General features: G+C 37.3%; 1 protein-coding gene across 1 annotated transcript in view; it reads left to right on the top strand.

The window, feature by feature from the left end:
- Window positions 1-23,956, top strand: part of Kynu (kynureninase) — a 121,584-nt gene that overhangs the window by 47,247 nt on the left and 50,381 nt on the right. Inside the window, exons 5-8 of the mRNA XM_050139940.1 lie at window positions 1,064-1,125; window positions 2,521-2,592; window positions 4,021-4,095; window positions 6,553-6,699. Of these exons, the coding sequence (XP_049995897.1) occupies window positions 1,064-1,125; window positions 2,521-2,592; window positions 4,021-4,095; window positions 6,553-6,699 (356 nt within the window). The remainder of the gene's footprint in view (window positions 1-1,063; window positions 1,126-2,520; window positions 2,593-4,020; window positions 4,096-6,552; window positions 6,700-23,956) is intronic.

The following is a 23,956-nucleotide window of genomic DNA, read 5'->3' as shown; positions in this document are numbered from 1 at the left end:
AAAGGGAACTCTACAAGAGTTCTATATCTGTGAATAAACAGTGTATGACAAGAATTATATATTTTCCTCACTCAGGATAGTGTTTTCTATTTCTGTCCATTTGTGGGAACGCTGATTGCTCTTTGGGCTGACGAGGGAGGGGGACTTGATTGGGGGAGGGGGAGGGAAATAGGAGGCGGTGGCGGGGAGGAGGCAGAAATCTTTAATAAATAATTAAAAAATTAATAAATAATAAAAAAGAATTATATGTTTTCTCTAACAACTTTATGAACTCTTTGATGATCATTTCTTCAGTATTGGTGAAGAAATCATTCTTCTTAAATAGGCCTAGTTTTCTGGAAAGTTGAATCACAGAAGGTGTGAAGTATTCCTGGGTTGTCACATCCCAAGTGTAGGCTCTGTCTCCCATCTACTTCCGGTTCTCCATCCTTGGGAGTCAGGTCCCATGGTGTGTAGGTAATAAGTATCTGAATTTTGCATATGCTTTCATTAGACAGTACACATTTCTATTCTCTTTTCATCCCTATGGATGGGCAAATATTTAAGCTATGGCATTTTGTCATGCAGCTCTTTTCTCTTGACAACCATGACCAATCTCATTGTAGTAACAGTGAGATATGTTTGGCAGAGTTGACTTCTGTTACTAAAGGTGAACTTTAGTTTGATGTCAGGAATGACCAACTTTAAATATATGTTTAACCCTAATATCATTTTAAGTTTATTTTCAAAACTTACACACATAAAAAGTACTCTTCAGGAAATTTTGCAAATTAATAATATGATAAACCACTGTCAGAGAAAATGATTATTAATTTGCCTTTGCTATTCATAACATCAAAAGAGGGGTTTGATTTTTTTAACTATATACATGTATGTATACAGTTTTATAATTTGGTAAGTGGGGCAGATGGGGACCCCTCATTTTCATAATGACATATCAATATACTCTTGTCTCTAATAACATTGATATGCTCAAGTAAAGCTCCAGCCTTATTTTCCAACTACATTCCAAACCAACAAGAAAAGCCTCAAATATGATGTATCTTTGATGATTATTTTCCAGGAGCCCACGAGAAAGAAATAGTTCTAATGAATGCTTTGACTGTTAATTTACATCTCCTACTGGTAAGATTTCTTTAACATCTGTGTTTTGAGTTCTCTCATTTACAAAATCTGAAATGTTTCTATTTTAAATTCATAAGTAAGTCTCCGATGGTCTATTTATGAACGTGTGAGATGGTCTATACTTTCACCAAAGCATTCTAGACCATGATCTCATGGTTCCTTCTCAATCGTGAAAGAGTTATTTCTTACAAATAGCTTTAGAGTAATGAGTTCTCTAGAGAACAGAGGAAAATTGTAATAGCACTTAAAAGAGAAAGTTGCACAGTGAGGACCCTCACTGGCTAGCTCAGAGCCTCTCAGAAAGGATGACTCCCTATGATTAAAAAAACAAAAACAAAAACAAAAACAAGCTAGTTGTTTCTAACATCAAAGTAAAGTGCATTTTTGGTAGATGAAGTCAACTCTGCCAAATGTGTCTCACCATTATCTCAGTGTGACTGGTCATAGTTATCAAGACAAAAGAGTTGCATGACAAACGATCACAGATTAAGTGCCTTAGGGGTTTATTCATAGAGAGAGAGAGAGAGAGAGAGAGGCAAAATAAATGTTACATTCTGATGAAAACATGTAAGTATGTTTTCTAATCATGTCTAAAAGTTCATACATTCTTAGTTTTGACTTCCAGCTAATTACTTAGTGTCTCTTTAATGTTAGTCAAGGTTCTCAGTGTCTCTCAGAAATAGTGTTTCCCTTTGTAATAATGAAGACAACAGTGTCTTCCTCATAGATGCACAGAACTCAATGAAGTAACATGTGAAAATTAATTTAGCACCCTGGACCAGAAGGAGCATACTTTTAAAACATGTTGTCATCTGTATTAGAATCTGTGCCAAGCTTATTGTTCAGGGACTTCATGGAGAAATGAAAGGGCCAGTGAATGAGTAATGTGCTTATGGCTGGTGCCTCTAAGATGGACAGGGGTAGCCTGAGGGGGCAGAGGCATGCTTGGCTGGACCTAATCCAAAATGCCATAAAGCAAACATCCAGACAAGAGGGAACGGTGATAAAGGGAACCAAATTGGCAGTGTAAGATATGTAAATAAGACATGCATAGAACAAGCTATTTCAGCCTCACTCTAGAGAAATTACCTTTAAATGCTTAAGAAGATAAATTTTCAATTAACATTTAGGTAAAGCCTTAGAATATGTTTTTATCTGGTTCACATTTTCCTCTGAGTTTGTTTTCCATTGATAAATGTAATGAGACAATATCTCCACCATGTCCATAATTCATTGAAAACTAGGCTAATTGGAAAGGTACCCTGTCAGATACCTTAGATGTTTAATTAATTAATGTCTTTAGAATGTTGGAGTTTACAAAATGAAAGTGTGGCATAAAGGAGCAAATGAGTAAATTGTGCATTAATGCTTCTCAATAACTCTCTCTCATTGTAGTTATCATTCTTTAAACCCACACCAAAGCGGCACAAGATTCTTCTGGAAGCCAAAGCCTTCCCTTCTGATCATGTGAGAATTTCTTCAAATTATATTTATGTTCTTTCTACTCTTCCTAGCAGGACATATCATTTTCCAGAATTGAATGTTTATTCTCTAGTCATTTCCAAGTAAGCGGACTAAAAAAGATCTGTCAAGTGCTTTTGATTTACAGTATTTTTCCAGATAGTAGATTTATTTCTTTCGTTCAAGCAAAACATGTGTTCTGGGAGGAAAGGACTGAATGGGGACATTGATTTATTAGTCTTTTTAAAGATGTTGAGCAAATCGTTCCCTAAATCAAGTGTGGTTATAAATGTTTTATTAATTCCTGTTGCTGTTTTATTTCATAAAATCCAATCAATACAAACCCCATTGCTTAACCCTTCAGCAATGTTGAGTTGTCATATGAACTTGTATTTGCATCTCTTCTGTCAGAGTATGCTAGCAACACTTATTGATTTCTTTCCATGAAAAAAATATTAAAGGGTGATTTGGTGCGGGGAAATGGTTAAGTCTGTAAAGAGATTGCTGCACAGGCAAAAGGACCTAAATTGGGATATCTAAAACTCACTCCTATAGTCCCAGAGCAGGAGACAAGAGAGACAGGAGGATATTTGAGGATTGCTGGATAGCTTGTCTATCTTGTCAAGAACATCCAGTTTCAATGAGAGACCCTGCCTCAAAAAAAAAAAAAAAAAAAAAACCTAGGTAGAGAATGATCAGGAAAGTTACACTGGCATTGACCAATGGTTCTTATACATGCATCTGAACACACACAGGAAAATGTACATATAAATACATCCCAACACAGAAAAAGGATTAAAGGATTTCTTGTAGCTCACTTAAATAATGGTTCTTCTGAATCCATTATGAAATTCATTTAGATTTAAAGAAACTTCACTTCAATCTTTTTGTTATTCTATTATACTACACCTTGTAATCTTAAAGCATGTAATCTGTTAAGCCAACAAATGGTTATTTTGGAAAAAAAAAAAGATTAAGACCTTGCTACCTTGAAGAGAATCCCAGTTCCTCTTAGTTATTTGGCCTTGTTCATATCTTCTTTTCTCCCTGAAGTTTCCATGTGATCTGTCTCTGCTACCTGACTCTTCCTATGGTGAGCTGTTAGTGTATCCTCACTCAGGCCCAGCCCTTCAAACTCCCCTCCCAGTTGTGAGTTTCACTACATGAATTTCACTGTAGTATCTCCTTATATCCAACAGTTAGTCTGCACTTGTGATCACCTTTAGTATATGATACTTCAACAAATGCCCCAATTCCTCCTCTCTTTCATTAAGAAGGACCTCTCTGATGTAGCCATTCGCTTTACCTTTGACATGTGGTTTAACAGAATGATATGGTTTCATTGTTATTTTATTATTTGTTTTAGAGGAGCTGTGTTCATGGACTGCTATGCTTTGAACTTAATTTATTGAATACAATTGCTTTCTTTTTCAGTACGCTATTGAGTCACAGATTCAAATGCATGGACTTGATGTCGAGAAAAGCATGAGGATGATAAAGCCAAGAGAGGTATCTGAGAAAGAGATAAATGTCCATTATCTTTCTGCTCAGTGTCCATTGATTTCCCTCCATTTTCCTCAGACATTTATTATCTTCAAGGCTTTGATGTAACTTCCAAGAAAGCATAAGAGACCTCTGTATTTGTTACTATTAGGCCCTTTTGTTTAAAGTAAAAAAAAAAAAATGGGAAGTATATTTATTTTCATTTTCAAGATACATGACAAGAAATTTTTCTTTTAATATCAATGGAGTCTATAGTGGTCAAGCAGGTGAGAAAGCGATGTATAACTGGGTGTGCCACTTTAAACTTCAAATATAGTTGCTGGTGGATTATAATAATTATAATTATAGTTATCATTATGATTAAAGACTAGAGGTCACTGTGAAATTGTATGGAGACTGTCTCTCATGTCCTTTTGCAAAGTATCTTTTTTTCCTTATACCTAAGACATAATAAATTTTCTAAAGCCAATAATTTGGAGGGTCTGGGAAAACAGTGTATGTAGTAACCAACATGCAGCTTTAATGATATAAGAGACTCTCACATCTGTAAGACATATCTGTTTCCACATGTTCTATAAATGGGTAGTTTCCAACATAAATGAATATAGCACCCAGGAACCAAGATTCAGAGTTACACATAACCAGCATTTTATTTTCTGGGTTCGTTCTAACCAGGTATGTACATTACCAGATAGCTTCAAATCAACACTAAAGAGAGGTTTGTCTCACTGAAACCTTGATTTCTTATTTGATTCATGGTGCCCCTTTAGACAGATAAATTCCACATTAGTTTCTGTTGTAAACTACCACGTTGGGCTGCCTTGTCATAAGCCGCCTTTTTGAGGTGACTTCTGCCATGATCCTAGTCACAGTAGTGGGTTAGTATGTCCTAAGGTAGGGACATGAGGATTAAAAGTGTTAGGTAGGAGGAACAGAGATAAGAAATAATCACAGAGACATAGGATAGTATCAGCAGCAATTACTGAATGCTGAGTTTTAGGGTTCTGAGCCCTGAGTTCTGAGTCCTGAGTCTGCCAGTTTTTAATTTTTCCATAAAAGTACAATGTGTGGGGGGAGGAAGGCAAAAGACTGCTCTAACATGATACAGAGGACAACTAGAACAGTTACTTGCTTCATTACTTTTAGACAACAAGCCATTCATTGATGAGAAAAGGATTCTGTTGTTTAGGCAGTGAACCCACCCTAGACCAAGAATCCTGAAGGCAACCACTTCCTAAATCAAACTTCCTAATTCAGAAGGAGCAGAAGTATGCTTGAATTCTCTGACCTTTGGTCAGGGTGGACCGTATCTAACTGTATGGGCCATCTCAATGTCCAAAAGACCAAGTAACCACACACTAGGTCATGCTATGTAGTGAGAGTTTTTGTCAACAACATTGAGCAAGCTAAAACTCTCTGACTTTCAGACAAAGTGGAATAGGTTCACAATTTGGGGCCTCCACAAGTTTCTAAAACATTCTCCTTAGTTNAACAGATTTCAATATCAATGTTTTTACTATTTGGTATATAAACACTAGGCCTCTTCTAATAAAAACTGCACAGAGACACACATACACACATACACATGCATACACACCTACTTGTCCATACAAGGCTTCTAACATGGAACTTTGGCCAATAACAAGAAATTTGAAAACTTACATAGAAGGATAATAAAAGATTATTTAAAATGTCTTTCTATATGATATTAAGGCATTAAGTATGCACTAGCCCAAAATTTTGTCATGTTTGGTACAAGAGAGGATTTGTGGAGAGTTAGATGTACCTTGAACTTTGCTCACCGCTACACAGATGCTTCACACTTCTCTGATTTCTTACAGCTTCAGTTACCTTTGCAGGACTGAACCTCACATCATTGACAATTTTCAATCATTAGTTGTGGTGAGGAGGTTAGAGAAACTTTGTCCTCGATAATTTGTTTGGATTTGTTTTCTTCATGTTTGTCTTTATCTTTACATTAGCTTGGAAATGATTAAATTTTAAAGTAATTGAAACGTCGATTGGGCCAAACCTAGCTGAAAGATGCCTACAGGAGTTTGCAGGGGGGAAAAGTACCACTGACTTGCTGAGTGCAATATGAATCTCCAGCTTTGCTATAGGGCATTTCTTGGGACTTCATGCTTTCTTTATTGGATAAAGATGGCTGGAAAACAATTCACGGGTTTGTAAATAGTGAAGAATTGAAAAGTGAAGTACAAAGGAGCTAACAGGATTGTGCAGAGTGGCACTTAAATGAAACCTCTTTAGCGTTTTATTTTTTTATTTCTCTGTAGCCAAATGTATCCTAGAGCTGCTCTTTTGCCCGATTTCTGAAGATCGTTGGCATGGGGCAGCATAATCACCTTCCATTGCTGTATGTAGAAAACACATTCTACATACATGGATGTGGAGTGACATGCTCATGACTGTCATACTGTGTATTTTGCACTGAATTTGGTGTAGGGGGAAGAGACCTTAAGGATGGAGGACATACTGCAAGTAATCGAGGAGGAAGGAGACTCCATTGCAGTGATCCTGTTCAGCGGTGTGCAGTTCTACACTGGACAGCTCTTCAACATGCCTGCCATTACAAAAGCTGGGCAAGCAAAGGTAGATATCTCTTCTCTCCTTGTCACCGCCCCTAGGGAGCCTTCTTCTCGAGAGTGGCCCACCTGCATTATCTTATGCATGTTTTAAATTATTCTAGGAAACCTTTCTTTACTGAGAATATTTAAATTTTAGATATTATTACTTCTATTGTTATGATTATTGTGTTTCAAGCCATGTGTGCATGGCATCAAGGATAAACCCTTATTCAAAATAACATCATCTTCATGGGGGCCTCTAGGGTCCAGAATGAGCACATTTTGCATACATGATGTGACTCTTCAGACTGCAAAAGGGGTTTTCAGGACATGCGAGGACTGTTAAAAAGCCCACGTCCGCACATGGTCTTACTGTAACTCGTTCTAAATGTAAACCAGCTCTTACTTCAAGTTAGTTACTTCTAAATAGGGAAATGTGGGCTCTATTAGTATCTCATGTGGCGCTATCAGTAGGATGAGTTTTACTCAATTGACTTTTAGGATTCTGTTTTATTTGGCTAACAATCTTTTAGCTTTATAACGCTGTCTGTAGCAAAGGTGTTTTTTACCCCTGTATACTACTAATTCAAAATTAAGTTATTTGTATTTGTATGTCATGACTTTATGTATATAAGTAAGTGATTTAAGAATTATTTCATTAATTTTGGCCTGTAAGAAAGAAATCAACTGGGAGAAAAATTCAATAGTCATAAGTCATATTTAAAATCCTAAGTAGCTTTTCTGTTTGATTATGCAATCGAGCCTCGTATTAAAAAAAGGTGACAATTGAATTTTATTCTGAACATTAATAAGTTATAGGATTACTATATATGTGCAATCCAGCTAATATATGCAGTTATTGAGGCTAATGAATGAAACTAATGAAAAGAAATTTAGTACCGTTTTCAGTGGTCTCTAGGAATTTCCAACCAGGACTTCCAGCTGATTTGATGGATCACTGTGAAAGTGGTGCATTACAAAAGATATAAAGATAATGCCTTCTTAATTTAGATATTAAATCTTAAGCACCAAAATAAAGGGAGGCCAATAAAACTGTGTTTTAAAGTGTTCTGCAAGTCATCAGCAGCCATGCTCCCTTCATAGGCAAGCATGTCTCATTAACCTTCATAGAAATGATGCGAGGGACAGAGAAGGACCATGAGCTTGGCAATTGGACAGTCCGGTTTGCAGTTACTGGCTGGGTCATGGCCATGTTATATGATTCCCAGAAATTTACTTGACTTCTCTGGGCAGCATCTACCTCGTGTACCCAGAGTTAAGAACGTAGTGTCTGAAGGATGTCGTGGTTGCCTCATGTTCTGCTGTTAAGCACTGGTCCCTCCCCACTTCTACTCTCTTCCTTGAAAATGTAATTACGGGAATCTCTCAGTTGTGGGCTTTATTTCCCATTAAAGATTTAAATGAGGAAGTTAGAGAGATGGTTTCATGATTAAGAACATTTGCTGTTATTGCACAAGATCAAGTTTTGGTTCCCAGTATCCATGTGGCCACTTAAAACATTTGCACCTGCAATCCGGGGCATTCTTCATTTAGTCTCCGAGCCACCAATCCTAGGCATCCAATGGCTTTTGTATAGACTCCAGGCTACCAATCCCAGGCATCCAGTGCCTTCATTTAACTCCCGAGCCACCAGGCACACTTGAAGCTCAAATACATACATACAGGAAAATACTCACATGTTTAGCCTCTGAGTCGCCAGGTATACTTGAAGCACATGTATAGGCAAAATGCTCACATATTCAAAATACAGATAAAATAGAAGACTCTTAAAAATAAGTGTGTTTATTAGATTTTCTATTCAATTCTTGTGAAGGGATTTAGTGGCTGAAACCAGTCTCTAAGTATGCCACAGGCTTTCATTCATTTAACATGTCTATTGAGTCAAATTCTCATGGTACATTCAGTCAAACAAATGAAGGGAAAAATGAGCAGTTCCAATCTAAACGGAATGATGCCATGGGACTGAACGAGTGATATGACTGACTTGGATTTACCCATTATCAAATTTATTTTAACAAATGTTTACCCTCTTGCTATATAATTGCTGTCGTTCACAACTAGAGTTGAAAAATTAGGCTAATTTAAAATTAGACTTATGTATCTCTCCTGTGTGGTCTGTGACTATAAAGCTGAAGAAAAAGACAGGGAGAAAATTAAAGGTGTCAATCAAGAAATAAATTGACAATTGTAAGGGGGAAGGGGACTTAAAATTATCAACGTTAAGACTGAAGAAATGAGGTAAAAGAGAGGGAAGTTTCTGGAAATGGAGCATGATAGCAGCCAAAAATGACAATGAATAGAGCAATGAAAATCAAGGAGTCGGCTATGAAGTACAAACTTCAAAATCTTGAAGTAAAATTTACAAAGTTTGTAGTAGGGAAGTAGATACACAAATTTTGAAAGGTAGCTTAAAAATGCATATATAGCAACAACAGCACAAATCATAAGTAGTGGAATTATTTTGTATCTTGAAATTAATTTAAAAATCATTGTATAGCTCTCCAGGTCCTTTTAAGCAACCATACTGTTGAGGTATTAAGGCTGTACTTTCCTTGTCATATCTAGGAGACATTTTTTCACAGTAGATTTGCTGGTCCTCTTGCTCTTATGGTCATTTACACTTTCATACGCAGTGTTCCCTGAGCCTTGGGTGTAAGAATTGTGTTGGGGCAGTTGGTGCTGGGCACCCTATGCTTACTTGTTCTCTGCTTTTCAATAGGCTTGCTAACAAGGAAGGCTAAAATTGTAAGGGACCCAACTGTAGACAAAGAATGTTAGGCAACTAAAAACTGCTGAGAGCAGGAGCAACATTGTTCCTCAGGGATAAACTCTCCAGCTGATTCTACCAAGTGGTCAGCCCTGAAATCATATGCTATAAAAAAAATTAAACAAATTTAGTATGCTGTGTTTATATATTTATGGTTATGTATATGTGTGTACATGCTCAAATACACATACACACACATGTGCACACTAATCCCATTCATAAGGGAGAAACCTTTGTACCTTACTATCTGATGCCCCTATTCTTAATGCCACCATTATTTAACAACTAGGTAGTATTTAACAAGTTGATATTATTTAACACTGTGTGAATGGGGAGGGATACACCAATATTTAGAGGATAAACCTTCCCATCCCAAATTCTGTCAATTTTACAAATATAAGCTACTTCCTCTAGTTTGACACTTTATAGAAATATGAATTTTGTGCAAATATAGACATGTTGTACCTGGCTTGTTCCTAGGTTGTGATGCTAATTCATCCGTGCTGTATTTAGCAACAGTCTTTCTTTGTTATGTCTCCATTTCAGGATAACATTAACAGAAAGGAGATATAGCACAGTTTCTCCATTTGTATCAGAGCAGATATGTGGCTTTTTTTTTTCCATTTGAAGGCTGTTACTATACATACTACCTTGGCTGTTACTACAAATCGCTTAAGATAAGCTTCCATCACAGTCCTGGCAAGTCTGTATCTTAGAAGCAGGCTCCCTTGATCATAAGTTGTGTGTGAATTCGGTCCTAAGTTACTATATCCACCAGTACATGGACTTCTGTAAATTTGGTGCTACTCTGAGCAGGGTGTATGAGACAAACTGTTGCCCCCCACACCCAACAACAAGCACTATTGCCAGTCTTGGTATCAGTTACTCAATGCCCTGATGACTCAAAATATTTCAAATGTGTGTTATAGTCTTTGGATATTTTGTGTGTATGTGTGTGTGTGTGTGTGTGTGTGTGTGTGTGTGTGTGTGTAAAATGTCTTTTTAAGCCTTTTTTTCCTGTTTTCTACTATTATCTGGTGTTTTCTGATTAGGTGGTAGGTGATGTAAAATTAATTTTTGGAGGAGGAAAGAATATCAAAGAAGTATCAAAGAAGAGATCAAATTCATAGGAGAAGAGCTGAGACCACAACTTTGTTTTGTATGGTGACTGTAGGGTGTGGAAGTGCTCTTCATAGCAAGGGGAAGGTCAGAGTTTTGGGTGGCAAGGTTGAGGAAAATGGAACAGAGTGGGTAAGAAGCCACAGGGAAGGCCATGAAGTGTCAGAGACATCAGTTGAACAATAAGTCATCTATTCTAGGTGCTATATGGTCATTTTATGTTATCTTTCCAGAACTGTGATTTCTATATTTCTGATTTTCTTACTCGATAATTTGTTTCTAGTAACCTTTATTGGCTATACCAACAACATGCAGATGTAATCCCTTAACCTCCACCCTCTCCAGTGATTTTTGCACTGTCCCTCAACTCAACTATTGCTGTCACTTGAATGTCCTAGATTACATCACAATGAAAATTCTGCCCACAGCACTTGGACATCCAGCATGAGTTTGAAGGTCACATGCTTCACCGTTATTACGTAGAGTTCAGCTCTGGTTTCCTAGTTGGGTCAGTTTTGTATTTCTTTTGATTTCCTTCTTCCTTCCTTCCTTCCTTCCTTCCTTCCTTCCTTCCTTCCTTTCTTTCTTTTATTCTTTCTTTCCTTCTTTCTTCCTGATGCTTGAGATGAAGCACCTCTTTCTCCTGAATGCTGAAATTACAGTCATGTGCCACCATGCCGAGCTTTCTGATCTTGCCAAGTTTTTCAAGAGGAACTTTAAAATAATTTATTTTCCATTTAATTATTTTAAAGTGAGAAAAAGAATTGCCTGCATCCAGTATTTTTTGAGAGTCTGCGTGAGTGCTTTGCTGGTGCCACGTTGACCTTGGGAAGCTATTTGAGACATCATGAACGAATGGTGACATGCAGAGTACTTTTAGAGTTTTGAAACTGCATTAGTTATTTGTTTTTTATCTCTTGTTTATTAGTTATTTGTTTTTTATTTTTCTCTAGTGCATTACATCCAACGGCAGTTTCCCCTACCTCCCCTCCTCCAGTCTCTCTCTATCCTCCAGCTTCAACCCTCCCCATCATCTACCCTCAGAAAAGAGCAGGTCTCCGAGCAACATCAACCAAACATGGAACAACATGCTAAAATAAGACCAGGCACATATCATCATATCAAGGCTGGACAATGTAACCCAGTGGGAAGAAAAAAGGGTCTCACAAGGAGGCAAGAGTCAGAGACTGCCCCTGCTCCGACTGTTAGACTTTTAACCAATCACTTTTAAATTCTACTTTCTCACTGTCAGCCTTTTCTTAAGTAGTCCTCAGTCAAATATGAAGATTTGCATTTATAATGAGAAGAATACCAATGAAAATCAGCCCGTACACAGAACTCCCTTTGGCTAACCATAGAACAGTAGCAGCCTGAGGCTGCTGAGCTACATGGAGAAGCACAGTTAAGTCTGAAGGACAGTTCTGGAGTCCTCTGACTTTCCCCATCACAGTCCTAACATGGTTGTCCCAGACCCATTCCGTTTCAAGGCCACGAGAAGGAAGAATGGGAGACAGACCAGGTTCAGCTGTCTCCTGTGTCCCTTTTATGTGAAGTACTAAATCTTTCCCAGCAAAGCCTGCTGAGGACTCAGTGCCTCTGAACAGACAGTGGAGTGGGACATGGATCAAGAAAGAGCTTGCTTCTTTAGTCCTGCAGTAAGAAGAAAGTGCTGCAGAGTGAGTTTGGGATTGCCATCCCATAGCAGGTCCTAATCACATCTGCAGACGGCACAATGCTTTCTAACATGTTGCCCTTGTTTCGGAGCCAAAAAGCTTTTTCTTTCTTTTCTTCCTCCCCCTTTACCCCCCCCCATCACATTTCAAAGGCACTGAAAATAGTTCCTAAGAAACTAATAAGAAAGAAATGCATGCTGTCACAAATGATAACTTCTGAGTTTAGTTTTAAAAAGAAATGGATAACTCAGCCTGATAGTGCATGCCTATAAGTCCAACATGGTCAAGGTTGAGGCAGGAGACCTGAAAGTTTCAAGTTAGTGAGAGTGACTGAGGAGCTGACCATTTCAATACCAGACAGGCAAACAAAGAGAACAATCAAATGGGAAAAACTGAATAGTTAAAATTTCACTGGGAATTATTTTCTAGGCAAAACTCTCTGCATGTTAATTAGGCAGACCAGCTCCTCTTTAATAAAGCCAGAACCACGACCCTTTCACAACAACCAGGGTTTATTTCTTGCTCCTGCCACCCAGAGGTCAACCCTCTGTCCAGGCAGAGATTGCTTCCCAGGATTCAGTATGGGACCCTTTGGCTTTCATACCCTATAGCTTTGGTGTGTCCAGTCAATGGAGGAGGATAATGGGTATGAACAGCACAATTTCTCAAACGCCTTACCTTCAAGTGGCAAGATTACCTCCTCATGTAATCCACTCAGTCTGTGCATTCTCTGGGAAATGAAGTTTACCTGGATCTGAGAAGTGTTGCTTGCTGTGCTGCCTTGGATTCAAGGCCTTCCCATACTGATGAGGTGGGACATTTCTTTTGTGATGTAGAGTAGAATGTGAACTAGTGGTTTTAGTAGGTAAGGCTGATAAGAGGGCAGAAGCACTTGTTGTGCAGGACTGAAGACCTGAGCTTTATTCCCAGAACTCTCATACAGGTGGACCTCTGACTGTGATATATGCGCTTTGGCATCTGCACTACACTTACACGGTGCAATTAAGACTTTCAATAGCAAAGAAAAATGCTAAACAATTGTATTAGTTGTATGATTTATATACTATACAATTGTGTATTAATTATATAGTTTATATTAATATACTAATAAGTGACTACTATAACATATTTCATGTTATTTGGGTATATTATATAGTGTTATATTATGAAAATTATATTTTTGCTTAATTTAACTGATGGAATGCACTTATCAGTATAACTTATTTCGTCTACTTAGCAAATTAAGATAATAATAATGTTTACTTCATAAGACAACTCTAAGAAGAACTAAGAGAAATTACTTCTTAAAATATTTAATACTTATCATATGGCAAGTACTCAGTAAATGTTTGTAAGTTTTCAACATTCCAATAAAATAAATATATATTGGAATATACAGCTTTATTGGAAAACTAGTGTCTGTCTGACTTCTCTAGTTGCTCTCTCTATGTCTTCTGCCCTGTCTGTCGGATGAATATGAGTCTGGGCCTCTCTGAAAGCTGTCCTGTGAATGTGTCTGTCCCTGTGTCTATGTCTGCTGGCTGAATGTGTCTATCCCTATGAAAGGACTTGGCTCTCTCTTTCAAGGAACACCGCAGCAGGCATCATATGGGGGAAAGAATGGGATATTTTAAAGAAATCTTTAACAGAGTTTTAGAAAGATTAAGTCACTGACTTCAATTCACCCCTACTGACCCAGATAAAAAAACTATTAAAAATAACACTGTTTATACAGCAACATCTGTAGTTTGCTTACAATATTCATGATGGGTATTCATTTTATAAGGAAACTTTCACTCTTCATTTGTTGTTTTCAGCAAATTATTATCATAGCACACATATTAAACATATAAGCATTTTTCTTGGGTCTGGAGCATGGAAGAACACACAACTTGAGATTACAGCTATGTATTAGTTTAGGCTGTAAATGTTGGTTACATGGGAAATCCAAGGCAAGGAAGGTTAGCTGTTACATTTTTTCCTCTCAAAGGAGTGTTAAACCAGCAGGGCAAATATGTAAGATAACACTCTTAAGTCTTGACCTCAAGGTATATTATTAATTCTGGCTGTGAGGTACAACAAAAGCTCCTGTCTCTTAGAATATAAGATGCATTTTCCTCATAATGTCATAGGGTGTTCATTAAATGAGATGGTTATTTTTAAATTCACCTATGCATCACACACATATATTATATATTTTTATTTTATTATATATGTGTATATATTGCATATTATTAATTATCATGATGTGTGTGCACTTTTTTTGTAGCCCAGTCAGGTCTAACATTCATGATCCTCCTTCTTCAGTCCCTTGATCTTTGATGATACAATCATGTGCTTATCTGCCTGAGGATGCATGGAACTCTTATGTACAAAAATTAACCTCTTACATAGAAATTTAATATTATAATTTTATTGAACCATCTTTACTATAAATATAAATTTTAAGCTGGAGTTCACTTGAGAAGATCCTACCATCAGCATATAAAATAATTTTGTCACTGTATTCTCTATAGTAAAGAGGCATATATTCATCTTTCACTCCTCAGTAAATATTTTTACAGTATATTATAATAAAATGCAAAGAAAACCTAATATAGTTCTGTGTGCCAGAATGACCTTCTTAAAGAATATGAGATTAAACAAGTTCTAGCAAAATGCACAGATATTTTTCAGGTAAGACCTTCTCTGTCAGCATTGGATATCTGATAAAGACTATTTTCAGGAATGTTAAGTATTCATAGGTTTATGAAGGAGCAAATGTTTCAGTATAATCTAAGAACTTAAGGGAAGAAAGAATAAGACAGTGTATGAAGACAAAAGGGTCAGAAGCAGACTCTTCCAACCCATATGAACTTCATGGAGATCCATACAAGATACTGCACAGCTTTGGATATTTAGGGAGGCAGATCTATTTTAACTTTTAAAAGAAACTTCCTACCTGCAAAGGTGAAAGTGGATTGGAATGGAATGAGAACTGGCCAAATAAAAAAAAGTACAGCATTATCTTTGTAAAAATGTAAAGACTATCATTGCTGTGTACTTCAGTGTGATTTTGATCTTTTGAGAAAGTTTCATCTTCATTTCTTCAGTTATCATAAAAAATGGGTTTTAAATAATCATTATAGGTCATTTCTACACAGAGTTCCTGAAGTATTGTATAGACCTGATTCTATCAAGAAAATCCAAAGAAAAGAAAATTGACAATGTATGTTTGTGTATATATGTGCATGTGTGTATGCATGTTTTAGATAATAAAAAATACTACCCAAAATAATTGATATTTATTAGTCCTTGTTTTAGTAAGGAGAGAAGTAATATTTAAACTGAATATGCCATTATCACTGGTCTTTGGAATGACAGAGGATTGTTGCACTCCACATAGAAAATTATCCACACTCTTAAATCCTTCCATTTGAATTCTAGAAATTAAGTCAAAATAAATTGGTGAGAATCAGAGCACAGGAATCTAAAATGATAGAGCTGTTTCTAAGCAATCTCTATCAGGTGTTTTATTTAAGACTTGATTAAGTGGACCATACAAGATAAAAATAATTTATTCCCTGGGGAAGAGTATTCCAGACGCCAGATGTTGTTTTAGGATTATAGATCTGGGAAAAGCAAACCTCCTAGTTGTCAATCAGGATTTGCGATATTGCAGCCATTCCTATCAGAGGCGCAAGGGAGAACTAATTTTCTGATATCAAGCCTCATTTACCTGCTAATTCCAGGACCACCTGAAGGAGATGTTGTAGTCAGAGGGGTTATTCTTTCAGATATTGCAAATTATCTAATTAGTTGCCAAAGACTCAGGGTTGTTCCTCTATCACTCCATTTTTCTCATCTCTTGACTAATCAAGGGAGACTGCTTTGTTTTTATTATGATGAAAAATAAAAGAATTCCAACATGAAATGTATACGCTCATGTATATACCCATTTTAATTTGTTCAGTACTATAACAATAAAGAAAGACTGTGGAATTCTAAGAGTTCCTGGTTTTAAGAAATGCAAAATAAAATGCAGAAGTCACCCATGTTATTTTCTCTTCCCATTTCTTTTTTTTTTTTTCAGGTGAGTTATTAAAGGAAACAAGTATAGTACTGTCACCTTCAAAGTTAGTTGAGTTGGAGAATGTTCAGTTACTCACAGATAGTCTACCTAAGGGATGCTGGTGATCAAAGCAGAGAACAATCAAATTGTCAATGAGAAATCTCTTTCATTCTTTTGGCATTTCTTTTAGAAAAATTTTTATTTATTTTTGTGTTAGTAGCTTTCGTAAATGTAAGCATGTGCACCACATGGGTACTTAGTGTCCACACAGGTCAGAAGCAGGTTTTGAAACTTCTGGAACTGGAGTTCAGATGTTTAGCCTCCCCACCCCATATGGGTGCTAAGCACCAAACCCATGTCCTCTGCAAAAACAACCAGTGCTATTAACCACTAAATGATCACTCCAGAATCTACTTTGATATTTCTAAGACTGGGTCTTGACTCTCAGCTATCTTATGAATCTGTAACCTTCTTGCCACAGGAGCCCTGGAAATTCAAGCATGCAGCACCATGATCAGCTTTAAAAAACTGGCTGTGATGGGAGAAACTTAGTACAGACCTTGAAGAGAGGTCTGTTCAAGATTTATTGTGTAGATTTTAATGTAACATCATCATATTTAGTGCATAATAGGAATAGAAGAGATGGTTGGGATTTTATTACTAAGAACAGAAATCAGTCAAAAATTGTCTTTGAGGAGAATCTTTCTTGATTTCCCATCAAGTTGGGCTTCTCCCTAGATAGACTGACCATTTTCTTTAAAAAAAAAAAAAAATAAAAGTTTTTTTTTCTAGCTATGACAGAATCTTTACAGGTGAATATCCTCTATTTTCATTTCTAGAGTTGACCCCTACCTACTCAGCAGGCAAATGCCTACTCAAGTCAAGCTACCTTCATGCTATGAGTAAACAGAGTGTTTTAGAATTTTAAGTACACATCAACAATTACAGTGCATGATGTTTTATATAAAAGCTACTATTTACAAATGTCTCAGGAAAAACTAGAAGTTGGTTTGGATCATCATTTCTGCCTTGTAACAACTCAAAAGCAAGCCTACAGCTCTGTGCTGTCCTTGGTGCTGAAAAAGAGTCATAGCTGATGTTTGTTATATTCATGCCTACCCTATGACATTCTTACAAGGGGCAAGTGGAATATTTACCCTAAGCCCAATTCATATGTTACTTGCCCGACTTGAAGACAGAAGTCCTCAACCTGTGGGTTCCAACCTTTTCAAGGTCCTTAAGACCACCAGAAAACATTACTATTCATAAAAGTAGCAAAACTACAGTTTAAAAGGAGCAACGGAATAATTTTATGGTGGAGGTCACTACAACATAAGGAACAGCATGGGGAAGGTTGAGAACCTTTACTTTAGGGATCCTAAGGGTGAAATCCTTAGCTTTCAGCATGAAAGCATTTGCACTTCTGTGTCAGGAATTTATCATCCTGCAGTATTTCCAGAGCATGATAGAAACATATCACTGGTTCCCTTTTGCTCTGCCTTACAATTAATTACACACCTACTTTAACTCTCAAGTCTAGGAAGCTTACCAATGTCTGACAGTAAAAACTTCACCAGCTGCAGCTTGTGTCTTGAACAGAGTGATTTGTCATTAAATACATGGTATGTCTGTGAACAGATTATCAGTTGTGTTATCAACAAAAGTGTTGGTTATGCAAGTTGATGGATCACAACAATGCAAAAAGAACAGAATTTAAATAGATCACTTTCTGGAAAACCATTTATCGTGGCTAGTTACCATTAGGTATTATCTCAACAACAAGCCTCTCTGCCAACACAAATCATCCCAATCAGACCAAATCAAATCAAATTAAAAGATATTCAGATTTAATTGGACATCTATGCTCTCGGGTGGTCTCAGGAAAACACAAGAGGGGGAAGGAAAACTGACAGGACCACCAGAGAGGAAGAGGGGGAGACAATATGTGTGTTTATTGTCTGGGGGCAGTTTAAGTTGCCTGTGGGAGGGGTCTTGACCTTCCCTGGGGAGAGGTCATTGTTTGGCAGGCTTTCTTGGCCCTTCTTGGTAAGAAGTCACCGTCTGATGGACTTTCTTGACCCTCCCTAGGGAGGTGGAGTTTGGACTGAGGTAGCTCCCAGGGGAGAGGGCATGAAAGGAAGTTTTCTGTCTCGTATTCCAAAGATGGATGTCAGGGGAATGGGATGAGACCTCCAGCTAAATAGTTATTCTAAAAATCTGGATGCTTTGGTTAATTATGAGATCCTTTTCAAAATCTTCTTTATTTGTCATCATTCTTAGGCTATGCAGGGTGTTCCATTAGGTCATTTAAAATTCAATGAGTTAAATTAAGCACGAAAACTAACCTTAAGCTATTTTCCCACTTAAGATATCTGAAATAAATCAAACAAACTCATTTGTTTTAGTAAGATCTTTGTCAGACAGGCCTAAGATTGTGCAAAATTATAGTGCTACTAAGGCCATTATAGTTTCCTGGTTTCAAACATATGAGATTAAATAAGGAAAAAAGCTCAATGGAAATATAGCCATTGGTAGAGTGTTTGTCTTGAATGCATGTGTCTTAAGATTGTATGCCCAGCACTAAAGAAGGTTGGGGAGATCATTAATTTGTGGTGACAGAAATTGTGAGACAGAACTTTCCCACTGAAAATTATAGTGTGCTTCAGAACATCTGAATTAATTTGCTTTTCCTGTCTCCCCAGTCCTTCATTCTTACTCTCCAAACAGCATTTATTTTTGCCTTATTTCTTCAAAATAGACACATTAAATTTCATTAAATCATGCTAGAAAGATGGCCCTCTTCTTTTTTCCATTCATTTTTATTTTCAGATTTGCCAGGCTCATCGTATGCTGGGAATTGAATCCAGGGTCTCATGCTACCTAAGTGCTTTATTACTGAGATAGTTCAGTCTCGGTGTTGACTTTTTAACAATAGAACTAAAAATATAACTATTTCTGGGGAATGATGCATTCTTTTCATGGGACTAGAATACCCGAAGCCACTTCCGAAAACCTACTATGGTTCAGGTGCTTGCTATCTAGTACAGTGCTTTAGATTTCCCAGAAAACACATTAGTGACTTTTCATCAAGGCTTGAATGAGAAAACTGATTCTGTAAAGGCCCTTGCCCTGCCCTCTTAAGCAAGGAAGTCTTAGCATTTTTGAAAATCAAAGTAAAAATGAGTAATTATCTTTTCTTTTCACTTCCTTTTTTGGATTTTAGATTAGATCCAGTTTTCAAGGATAGGAAATAGGGATTATTCCAGCTAAGGGGCTGATCAATGCCATAATTCAGAAATCATCTCTCAGGCACTCAGAAATACAAACTCCAAGTCATGTAGAAATATCTTAACCCATGGTTCCTCCACTCCTTCTGGTGGGTATCGCATGCAGCTGCTCCTCTAACAGTGGCTCCCAATGGAGGCCTACATATCCCATGCACCTGCTTCTCTTTAGCACTTGATGTGGTGTCTGAAAGAGTTCCTTCTAATTAAAAGGATGTACAAGCCTGGATAGGACTGGATGAGATCTACATAACCCTGGGCAGGTTTGTAGCAGGGAGTCCCTGAACACTTCACTGGGTCTGGGGTGCACAGTACACTCGAAGAACTTGGTTCTTTCATCTGTATAATGACCTTTCCCTTTTGTGGGGATTGGCTTTAAAGGGGAAAATAGAGAGAAGACAAAATGGGGCAACTCCACTCTCTTTTAAGAACTCAGGCAGGGTGCACAGACATAGACTATTGAGTACTGACAAAGAAAAGAACCAATACACTACTTCATCTCATGGAATCAACCCAGACTCACGTAACAAAATTTACACTTATGTGTGCTCTAATTTGTTTAATATTTGGCCCATATCTTGGATGAAGGTCTCCACTCTCATTCCAGAAGTTCTTGCTTTCTTTTGTCTCTTTCTTCACAATTAAAGAATACAGGCATGGTACTAATTCATACTTACCAGTTTACACAAAGGAGTCTCTGACTATGCTAAATCCACTTCCTGAAAACATAAACTTAAAAAGATAATTTATATTACATCCATGTTCGTGTCAAAGAGATCTTGCTATAAAAGAAATAGTAGCATCTAGAAGGCTTCAAATGCTGTGATAACCTGACCACCCTCCATAGCTCAGTAAAGTTTTCTTATTCACATCTGCTGTTCTAGGGATTTCATTCAAAAGCGAGCCATTGGTGGGTTTGTGCCCACCTCTTTCTCACCATGATTTCTCCCCATTACTATATTTTGACAGCCTGACTCTTTCTTTCAATGGGGCATTTTGCTTCATGGTGGCTACCATCACAAAATATCTCTCTTTTTAAAATAATCTATATCATGGGATATTACACTGTATGTGAAAGCAGCTTAATTCTAATGAAATACTCATAGGGTGTTGCTTTAATTTGCAAAGTCGACTAGTTCGTGAGGATTTCCACTTTCATTTTTATCCTTATCCTTCAACACATAGTATAAAGATCAGACAGTAGAAATAGCAATTCTAATTTCACTCACATTTTAAAGAAAATTAATTATTTTGGATTTGGGTTATTGCTGGGTTGGCCTCAAACGTCTAACCCTTCTGCTTCCATCTCTCAAATGCTGTCATCAAAAACATGTGTCCTTGTGTCTGAAAAAGCACTGTTTCTACTGCAGTAAGTCCTTTCATTTTTGTGTATTCCTTTTCTCATGACCAACTTTTTTTTATTATTATTCAAAGCTCTCCTACTCGATCTCTTCTCTTTAAAATTAAGCTCTCTGGGACAGGCAAGTCACAGAGCAATGTTCACTTTATCAGCGACTGTTGTCTCCTCTGCAAATACAATGCTTAAGTACCACCAATCAATACATGTGGGACAGAGGGAACTGTGAAATCAATTTCGTGAACAGAGTAAGTGTTACCCAGTTACTATGTACTTATGCACTAAACTATTTCATTTGAAATCGTCAGACATCAGTCTCGGGGTAGCGATTGACGATATCATCCCAGTTTTCCTCATTCTATTCCAGTTTGCCATTGACCTTCAATATGAGCATTTAGAATTCATCATCGGGCAGCTGTCTTCGGAGATAAAAGATTGTGTGGATTTATTTTCTATAATGCACATTATTTGCAGTTCCATCTTCTGTATTACTTACAAGAGCCCAAGGTCTAATACAACCTTGACTAGCAGAGCTCTGCTCCCAGAAAGCCTGCATGCTGAGTTATTTTATGATACAACTCGGCTCCTAAAATCTGCTTCTGTAGTTGCCTGAGAAATACTATGTGTTCTTCATCCCTTTAGACTCACTGTTTTCACTTTTGTTTTAAAGCTGAAGAACGGCTGTTCCCACAGAGCTGTTGTGTAACTGTCTGACAGCCTTACACCCTACACTAGGATAGTAACCCTAGGTACTGTTGGAAAGGATTGTGACCCACAGAACTTGGTGACATTTGGTATAAAGTAGGCAGAGTGAAGACATCTGACAGTCTTGGTAATTTTGGTCTGGATAAAAGGAAAGATTTTATAAATTCCCAGGCTGCGATGATGTGACAGAGATGGTAGGACACTAGGAGCCCCTCTTATAGATCTGCTTGCTTCTTTTATACTGTTTAATTCTATCTATTTATGTGTTTATTTATGCAAGTATGTATGTATGTATATATTTTGGAGGCAGGGTTTCACTGTGTAACACTAAATGACCAGAAACTTGATCTGTACCAGGCTGGCTTCCAATTTACAGAGTGTCCTGAACTACAGGTGTGAACCACCACACCTAGTCAGATCTTGATTTCTGTTTTTGTTTTTATCTTGGTATCTGTGTATGATTGTGACTCACAAGTGAGTGAATTTGGGAATTAAATGTTCCAGTGATTTGGCCAAAAACCTTATCAGCTTCCATCCTCTATTTCATTCTATCGTTCTCTAATAATTTTGCAGATCTCCAATTGTGAACCTCACTGCAAATTGCAAGATCAGAGTTGTCTAACCAACCTGTTCTTATTCATCCACTATGGGTCTATATTTCTCTATAAAGTAAAACAGTATGTTCACAGGCATGCATACACATATAAATATACACATTAATTCTCTTACACATTCTAAAACATTTTTCCATTACACTTTTTTTTCTTACAAGAATATTGTCCTAATTAAGTGTACATTGTTACCTGGACATTTGAGTCAAATGAAGAAGGGTGTTCAGGATTCTCCAAATACTTCACTGTTCTATAATCTATCTATTAAGACGTCAAGAGGTACTCTCACAAGCACACCAATAGTGCCACAATTAGTCTCAAAGGAACTGAAGAGACTTGGACACATCTATTTCACGACACTGGAGATAGGCCTAGTTCATTCGATGGAGTCTGGGCTGGCATAATCAGTGAACACTCAGTGGTTGGATTTATCACTGGATAGAGTCATTCTTCTTTGTAACAACAACAATCAGAAGGCCGCATTTGTAAGTTGGAATTCAACTTGCATAGCACAATGGCTATTTCCCAGTCATTTATGAATTTGACAGTTCTTTTGAACACATAAACATATACCTGGTAAATACCAGTTTCAAGTATTGATATAAATATGTCTTGTCTCATGTTCTGTCTAATTGAGAGTGCTTTTTTTAAGTGAAGAAGGAGCAACCCAAATAATAACATAATATAATAAAAAATAACAACATATTGCAGAACTTCTGAACTTATCAGAACTTAAGAGTATTAGGAACCAACTTGAGTTATCTCAGTCTATAATTCGTTTAATAAATTCTGAAGAGACCATGCTTTCCTTTCTCTTGGAGAGTTCAGCATTCACCCTGTGCTGCCGTCAACTCCACTGATCAGAAATATTATTAGTGATGTATTAAAGACAACTAAAAAGCAAACTCATGTATTGTTTCCTATTTAGTTGAGAGTGACTTAGAGTATTTTGAATTGCTGCTTTGCCTAAAATACTCCTCTTTTTTAAAGTGCCCTCAAAGAACATAACATATAATAAAACTATATTCAGAACAAACCTCAAATAATCTTCTTTTATAATTCTATATCAGGGTTTTCAGATGTTCTTGTCCCCTCTAGCCACCTGCTGTAAACCATGGTCAACCACACCATGTTCACTGACACTGACATCTTTGTAGGTGGATAGGGAGCCCTTGGGCAATGTCTTCTTTGAGGTTTTTTGCAGACAGAGTTCCAAAGATAGCAGAAAAAATTTCCTCCTCTCTGCCCTGGAGAAAAAGGAGTTGTTTGTAACAGTTCATTTTCTTCACACAATTTCTTCAGGATTCACGTGCCAAAGTGGTGACTCTTCCACAATGGCACTGGGTGCAAGTCCACCTACAGCAAATAATTTTAGGTTGAGAGCTTCACCCTGAAACACACAGGTCCTGGGATCTTGCTCATGGAAAATGCTGAACCAAACACAAAGAACTTCTAGGTCTTGATCTCACTGTCAAGGCTGAGTGATTGGGTGACAAGCCTGGGGTCTTTAGGAAAACAAAAATTGATATAAGCATTGTGGAAGCCGTGAATCTCATTGGATCCAGAAGTAGCAAAGCTAGCGAGAAGATGACCGCTGCTGATTCTGAACAGTTCTGATATTTTTGACTTGCAGGCATCTTAATTACTAGGACATTCCTTCTGGAACTCAGAGGAGCTCCCTGCTACCCTGCTTG

This window comes from Alexandromys fortis, unplaced genomic scaffold (genome assembly GCF_014885135.2).
Source record: "Alexandromys fortis isolate MF-2015 unplaced genomic scaffold, M_Fortis_MF-2015_v1.1 scaffold_33, whole genome shotgun sequence".
NCBI lineage: Eukaryota > Metazoa > Chordata > Mammalia > Rodentia > Cricetidae > Alexandromys > Alexandromys fortis.
This window is presented reverse-complemented; position numbering and strand designations above follow the sequence as displayed.